At 37.5% G+C, this 8303-nt stretch overlaps 1 protein-coding gene across 1 annotated transcript in view; it reads right to left on the bottom strand.

The window, feature by feature from the left end:
- Positions 1–300: 300 nt before the first annotated feature.
- Positions 301–8303, bottom strand: part of CUNH5orf22 (chromosome unknown C5orf22 homolog) — a 20069-nt gene continuing 12066 nt past the window's right edge. The window contains exons 7-9 of the mRNA XM_003792922.3: positions 6735–6801; positions 4287–4426; positions 301–645 (exon numbers count right to left, since the gene is read on the bottom strand). Of these exons, the coding sequence (XP_003792970.1) occupies positions 513–645; positions 4287–4426; positions 6735–6801 (340 nt within the window). The 3' untranslated portion in view covers positions 301–512. The remainder of the gene's footprint in view (positions 646–4286; positions 4427–6734; positions 6802–8303) is intronic.

Below are 8303 nucleotides of genomic sequence, written 5' to 3'. Positions count from 1 at the left end.
GCCATAAATAATACCCTGAGATGATATACAATTAAATAATGCTAGAGTTTGATTTAAAATTTTCCAAACCTCAAAACACACCTTTTAACTTCTTTTAGCACACAAAATAATTTATTCATAGAAGTAATATTTATAGAACTCTAACAGAAAATTTTCTTTCTTTGCGTTTTTATTTTTCTTTGAGACACCGTCTAACTTTGTCACCCTGGGTAGAGCGTCACGGCATTCTCATAGCTCACGGCAACCTCAAACTCTTGGGTTCGAAAGATCTTTTTGCTTTAGTTTTTCTATTTTTAGTAGAGACAGCGTCTCACTCTTGCTCAGGCTAGTCTTGAACTCTAGAAAATTATAATCATTCAACAATTGAGGGTGGTTGTTTGAAGACTCAAAATACCTGAAATATTTCAGTTGAAAGTTAACATGAAAACAGTGTTCTCTGGAAGTCGCATTTACAAATAAATTAGTGAAAATCCTGTTACTACGTCAAGTTGTAACAGGAACCTAGTGTTGTTTCAAGATGGAGAAGACTCTTCTGAATACACATGGTGAATGTCCAGAGTCCCATAGAGGGAGCGTAGGACATTGAGGACCTTTTCTTGAATGGTGTCAACTTGCTCAGGAGGACAGTAATCGTCCAGACTTGATCTGGAACCAAGAAGAAAAAGAAAAAGAAAATACACATAAATAGAATAAAATCATACTGTGAGGAAAAACTTGCATGTTCTGGATTTCAATGTAAGATGGAAATGAAGGTATACTGAATTTTGGAATAATAACAATTGAAAGCTATAAAATGTTTGTCATATATTAGAAACTTCACATGAATTATATTCTTACAATTTCTCAGCAACTCTATGAAACAGTTACAGTTACTATCCCTTTAGACTATGAGTGCCCTGAAATGGAGGATCTGCTTGGGAATACAGGGATTTATTGCCTTAGTGGCTGGGCATCTTTCTTCTTCTTTTTTTTTTTTGAGACAGAGCCTCAAGCTGTCCCCCTGGGTAGAGTGCCGTGGCATCACAGCTCACAGCAACCTCCAACTCCTGGGCTCAAGTGAGTCTCCTGCCTCTGCCTCCCAAGTAGCTGGGACTACAGGCGCCCGCCACAATGCCCGGTGATTTTTTTTTTTGGTTGCAGCTGTCATTGTTGTTTTGGCGGGCCCAGGCTGGATTCGAACACACCACCTTAGGTATATGTGGCTGGCGCTGAGCCATTTTTATTATTCTTTAATTATGTGGATGCTATGGCTAGAAATGACTAAATTCATCCAGAAATCTGTATTTTGGGAGTCTTTCCAGAACTCATGGAGGACGACGTGTGTTACAATGGGCAGCTGCAATGTTACTGCCAGTCACAGCTCGATTAAGGTATGAACTGATTTGTCTCCCGGTTCTAGACAGGGGTAAGGAAAGGAGTGGCATAGAGAGCTTTCCAGAAAGAATTGAAATTAGTTACCTAAACTAATTCTTAGCACAAGCTTTTTTGTTTTATTGTTGGGGAATCACTGAGGGGATAATGAGCCAGGTTACCCTGCCTGCCTTTGCTGGGTGAAATCCCTCTATGCATAGTGTCCTGCACAAGTATTTTAAACCTAAAGAAATAATCAGTAAGCTCTCTGATAAACTCATTCCATTCTTCAATAATCAGGTTATTTATATTTATTTATTTCTTTACTTTTTTAGAGACAGAGTCTTACTTTGTTGCCCTTGGTAGAGTGTTGTTGCATCACAGCTCACAGCAACCTCCAACTCCTGGGCTTAGTCGACTCTCTTGCCTCAGCCTCCCAAGTAGCTGGAACTACAGGTGCCTAACACAACGTCTGGCTATTTTTTTGTTGCAGTTTGGCTGGGGCTGGGCCTGAACCCGCCACCCTCAGTACATGGGGCCGGTGCCCCACTCACTGAGCCACAGGTGCTGCCCTAATCAGGTTATTTTTGAGACTTGAGGTAAAAATTTTAAGACAATAAATGATGCAGAGCAACTTTATGTTATTAAATACTAACACATACACATGGATAAAAACCTACTTTAAAGCATTTCATGTAGAAGCTTAATTTACAAGTCTTAACGAACACAGGGTACTTCAATACTTTCAGAAAGATTTCTGACTTCTTTTAAGCACTATTAGAGTGGTTCTTGATAAAAGCTACCTACCTCCAAGAGGGTGTTTTAAAAATCTCTTGGTACATTTTAGATGGCCACACTGACTAGAGCAATGCCACTGACATTTAGGGGACTGGGACAAAAGGGCTAGGCTGCTAGAATACTTGCAACCTGCCGGATAGTCCTGCAGTGTGAATAACTGTCCTGTGCCTTAGTTTCCAAAGTCTACTGAGTATTTACATAAGTGAGAGGGTGGTCTTTATTTTTTTAAGCCTACAAGTCAACATCTTTTTTTATATATAAACAGAGTATTTTTGAAAGTACATTAAATATGAACTATATTTTCCATGAATGTAACTACTCTGTGAATTGAGGAAAGACTGAACTTCTAAGTTTAGACCTTCACTAAGAAGTTGTTCAATGGTCAGGAAAACATTACTATGACTGGGCTGTTCATGGTACCTGGTTCCTGGTACCATGGCCGATACAAAACATGGGCATCTATCTGCATTTGGAACTGCTACATCTAGTAACTTTTTTTTTTTTTTTTTGAGACAGAGCCTCAAGCTGTCCCCCTGGGTAGAGTGCTGTGGCATCACAGCTCACAGCAACCTCCAACTGCTGGGCTCAAGCGAGTCTCCTGCCTCCACCTCCCAAGTAGCTGGGACTACAGGCGCCTGTCACAACGCCTGGCTATTTTTTGGTTGCAGCCGTCATTGTTGTTTGGCGGGCCCAGGCTGGATTTGAACCCACCAGCTCAGGGGTATGTGGCTGGTGCCTTAGCCACTTGAGCCACATCTAGTAACTTTTAAAGATACCAGTCTAGTATGGCATTTTAATACATATTATTTTATTACAATTACTTCCTTTTTTTAATAGCTCATTTTATTTGTATATATATATATATATTTTAATTTCAGATTAACGTAAGACTACATATGATTAGGGCCATGTTGGTTGCGTTTATTAGGTGAAGTCCAGGCTGTAGTTGAGCCCTTCACTCAGTTATCTATATCCCTACATTATACCTGTCCGATGAGAGCTTACCAAACCCCCACCCTCCACTGCTTCACCCTTCTTGAGTTTACGTTTTTCTCTCGGGTGGGCCTATAGTTGTTCATCTGCTAGTTTCATATTAGTACTGCGCACACTGGAGGCTGACCGATCACTTATTTCTCCTTAATGTTATAATGTTATTCTGTGTACATGCAGATAGTCTAGTTAAGTGTATAGGTAGGTTACATTACTATATGTTATGTATATTATCTATATATATTTAAATTATACATATAGGTAGGTTATATTATCTATAAATTTTGTTTTAAAATTAAAAAAGGTGGTAAAAATATTTGTCACAAAATATTATATAAATATTATTATTAGCCTTAGTATAAGATTTAAAGTATTTATTTTAGAGCCTCATATTTCCATATAAAACCAGCCCAAAGATTAACACATACAGAGAAAAAAGTGTTCTTAAATTGTTATACCTATTTAGCAATTATGATCAAACTTAAAACATAGCAGTAGCTAAATATTCACCCATAGGACACAGAAATGAGAATTCTTATGTTCATTTGATATCATAAAATTCAAAGACAAGATAACGATCATTATACATTGTTTGCCTATCATCACTAATAGGAAAGAGAACATACATCTGAATTTTGAGCTGAGTGGAGAAAAAAAAATTGGTTAAGTATTAGAATTCATTAGATTCACCTACAGAGACTGTTATTATTCCTATTGTTTCTATAAAAAATTACAACAAATTTAGTGGCTTAAAACAACTCTAACTTGCTATCTTAAGTTTTTAGGTCAGAAGTTGTAAAATAAAGGTACTGATTCTGCAGGAGTCACAGGAGCACCTGTTCCCTGGCCTTTTCTAGCTACCAGCGACTGCTGCATTTCTTAGTTTGCCACCCCTACTCCATCTTCAAAGCCAGCAATGTAGACTCTTCCAAGCTTGCTCTCTCATTCTGACCTTCTGGTCTCCTCCTTTTAAGAACATTTGTGATTAAATTGGGTCTACCTGGATAATCTAGGAAAATCTCATCTCAAATTCATTAAGTTAATCACCCTACAAAATCCCTTTTGCCATTAAGGCAACATATTCATTGGTTCTAGAAATTAGGACGTGGACATCGTTGGTGGACTGTTATTCAGCCTACTACACTCACCTTGCAATTGTCACAAGAGTAGGTTTTGGTAAGTTTTTTAATAAATAATACACGGACTGAATAAGACACTCTATTTCTTGTTCTGTGCTGATGTGATGAGGAAGTTCTGAATAATCACAGGTTAGACCAGCCTGGTGAACCTGAAAATGAGAAAAATGAAAATTATACTGTAATGTTTTATTGTTTCTAAGAGTTTTATTTTGCAGTTTTTGGCTGGAGCTGGGTTTGAACCTGCCACCTCTATCAAAGGGGCCCGCATCCTACTCCTTTGAGCCACAGGCGCCGCCCTCTAAGAGATTTTTTAATCATTAATGTCCTTGCTGACACCTTTAAAAAATTTTTTAAATTGACACAGCTTTGGCCTCCCAAAGTGCTAGGATTATAGGATTACCTCGTCTGGGTTATTTTTGGTTTTAAAATCAGAAAAGTTTTCAAATAGAGAGGAAAAGAAAGAAGAAGGAAATATAAATATGAATTGATGGAAAGTAGAGGATTTTAAAAATTGTGTACTTTCTTTCCTCTGGTGAAGAAGATCTGATCATAGACAAAATTAAAAAACTCAAATACATAGTCCTTACATTTTCATGTCTTAGGTTTAAGTCTGTTACCCATTACGAGTTAATTTTTGTGAGTGGTGAGGATCCTGTTTTACACGAGGTCATCCAATTTTCGCAGCTCCATTTTATTGAACAGGGATTCTTTTCCCCAGCGTGTACTTTTGTCTGTGTTGTCAAAGATCAAATGGCAATATGAGGATGGTTTTGTATCTTGAGTTCTCTGTTCGGATCCTCTGGTGTGTGTCCATTGTTCCTATGCCAGGACCATGCCATTTTTGTTTAAACTTAAGGCATGCAACTATAAGAATTTTAGAAGAAGAGGTTGGAAAAACTCTTACATATAGATATGGGTGTAGGCAAAGAATTTATCAAGAAGCCCCTAGAGGCAATCACAGCAAGAACAAATATAAATAAATGGGACCGGATTAGATTAAAATGGCTTTGGCAGAGCCAAGGAAACAATCAATAGAGTGGAAAGACAACCCACAGAATGGGAGAAAATATCTGTATGCTGTTCATCTGATAAAGGGCTAAAAACAAGACTCTATAAAGAACTCGTACAAATAAGCAAGAGGACATCAAAAAACTCCATTAAGTGGGCAAAAGACATGAATAGAAGGTTTTCAGAAGAAGATAGACTAACGGCCAATAAACACATGAAAAAATCCTGAATGTTTCTAACCATCAGGGAAATGCAAATCAAAACCACAGTGAGATATCACCTAACTCCAGTGAAAATGGCTTTTATTGAAAAGTCCCCAAACCACAGATGCTGGCGTGGATGTGAAGAGAAACGAACATCCCCTCACCTTTGGTGGGACTGCAAACTAGTACAAGCTCTTTGGAAAGTTGGGTGGAGGTTCTTCAAAGAATTAAAAGTAGATCTACCATTTCATCCAGCAATCTCACAACTATGAATTTACCCAAAAGGAAAAGTCAGTCTATAAAAAAGACACTTGCACTTGAATGTTTATAGTAGCACACATTATAATATATTCATGATCACAAAGAAGTGGAAACAACTCAAGCACCCATCAACCCATGAATGGATTACTAAAATGTGGCATATGTCTGCTGTGGAGTACTACTCAGCCATCAACAAAATACTGAATTAGGATCTTTTGTAACAACCTGGAGACTGGGGACCATCCTCCCAAGTGAACTATCACAAAAATGGAAAAACAAACCTGACATGTGCTCACTTTGGTGTTAGTGATCAACATGCATATGTACATATGGTAGTAAAATTCAATGGAAATCCAGCAAGTGGAAGGGAAGAGGGAGGGATGGGTTAATTCATATCCAATGGGCATAAGGGACACTATCTGGGGGACAGACACAATTATAACCTTGACTCAAACTGTACAAAAGTTGTGCATGTAACCAAAACGTTTGTATCCCTTGTAATATTCTGAAATAAAAAATAAAAAAAAATTAATGGGAGGTACCTGTGGCTCAAAGGAGTAGGGCATCAGCCCCAAATGCTGGAGGTGGTGCGTTCAAACCCTGCCCTGGCCAAAAATTGCAAAATAAATAAATAAATAAATAAATAAAATAAATTTGTTATTCTTTAAAAATTGCAAACATATGTTAGAAACATTTTTAGACTACTTTGGGAAAGCTAGAACCACATATTAAACAAACAAACAAAAAACAGTATTTTTGCTTCATATATAACATTTAAAAAAGGACATTTTTTTCCTGGAAAACTTTCCCAGTATTGTGGCTTCTAAAGAGTATGTAGTTTTTCACTTATTTCTTTTCTTAATAATTCATTCAGACTTCACAGAAACATAAATAAAAGTGAAATGCTATAACAGAAAAAAAAGTTTCTACTCAGAAAATTATCTTTATAAAGGGTTTGTTTTATACTTTAATATAAAATATTTACCATTTCATAGTCTGGCACTTCCATCCGTTTTTTCAAACTCTGTACAAGTGGAACCAGTGATTCCATTCTGGAAAAAAGCCACCCCACTCAATTATACATTACAACCACCTCACCTAAAATGACAGCAGCAAATGATACATTATCACTTAACATTTTCCATTCATAACATGCTTCACGTGATGCTTGCTAAATGAAAGACAAAGTTGTTCAAGTATCATCTTAAAATATTAAATAAATGTTCCTTACTGTTTTCCTGTGTAAAGGATTATAGATTATGTTAAAAGGCTGAAAATAACACTCAAGAAAATGAGATTTCTTCCTTAAAAATATGAAGTCCTACTGTGACTATAAAAATTGTTTTGGGGAAGTAGGAGGAAGACGAGGGGAAAAAAAGAATAAAAATGTATTTATTACTACTGAATTGTATACTGAAAAATGATAAAGATAGTAAATCAGATAAGTATATTTTACTTTAATAAAAATTAGACTTTAATTAAAAAGACTGTTTAAAAGTTTTTTTTTTTAAATTAAGATTGGTATATACAATTATAACAGAAACGTTCTAAGTACACCTCCTAATAATGATGGTACTTTTTTTTTTTTTTTTTTTTTTTGAGACAAGGCTTTGCTTTGTAGCTTGGAATGTAGTGGTTTCATCTTAGCTTACTGGTACCTCAAATTCCTGGGGTCAAGTGAGCAGCTGGGACTATAGGCACATGCCACCATTGCTGGCTAAATTTTAAATTTTTTATAGAGATGGGGGTTTCTTTTTGCCCAGGTTGGCTGTGAACTCTTAGCCTCAAGCATTCTGCCCACCTCAATCTCTCAAAGTGCTAGGATTACAGGCATGAGCCACTTTGCTTGGCCTGCCTTTATTTAATTCAGGGTGGAATTATTTGGAAGCTCTGATTGACTACTGCTTCTAGTTGTTTAATGCTTCCTTCACTCCATCATTATCCACTAATTTGTTGGATGGGAAGAAAGAAAAAAAATAGGGCATACGGAGGCCTTCCTGTCTACTCATCCTGTTACTTTTTTCTTTTAATTAGTAAGAAATAATACTTTCTGGGTTTCTGGACCTTACCCACTGCACTTCCTTAGGCACAGTGATATTTTCATGCTGATGGGCTGGCTCTTTAGAAGTCTGGTTAGTTTGAGGAGACTTTGCTGTGGCATCATAGCTCCTCACAGCAACCTCCGACTTGGGCTCAAGTGATCCTCTTGCCTCAGTTTTTCTATTTTTAGTAGAGATAGGGTCTCACTCTGGCTCAGGCTGGTCTTGAACTCATCAGCTCAAGCAATCCATCCACCTCGGCTTCCCAGAGTGCTGGGATTGCAGGTGTGAGCCTCTTCCCCCAGCCTTTTCTTTCTATTTCAACCAGTCTTCCTTTGTGCTTTTATTTCTCCCCCCAGTTCCAATCCCAGTCTAAGCTCACTACTACCACAGTCTCATGGTATCTTTAAGTCAGTTGGCGACAGTGTCTGGGGACCCTACCCAGGGTTTGAAGCCCACTGGTGTGAAAGCTGAGTTGGAGACAGTGTCTGGGGACCCTACCCAGGGTTTGAAGC

This window comes from Otolemur garnettii, unplaced genomic scaffold, assembly GCF_000181295.1.
Source record: "Otolemur garnettii isolate 467f Iridium unplaced genomic scaffold, OtoGar3 scaffold00063, whole genome shotgun sequence".
NCBI lineage: Eukaryota > Metazoa > Chordata > Mammalia > Primates > Galagidae > Otolemur > Otolemur garnettii.
Note: the sequence above shows the minus strand (reverse complement) of the source record. Positions and strands in the feature narration are given on the sequence as shown.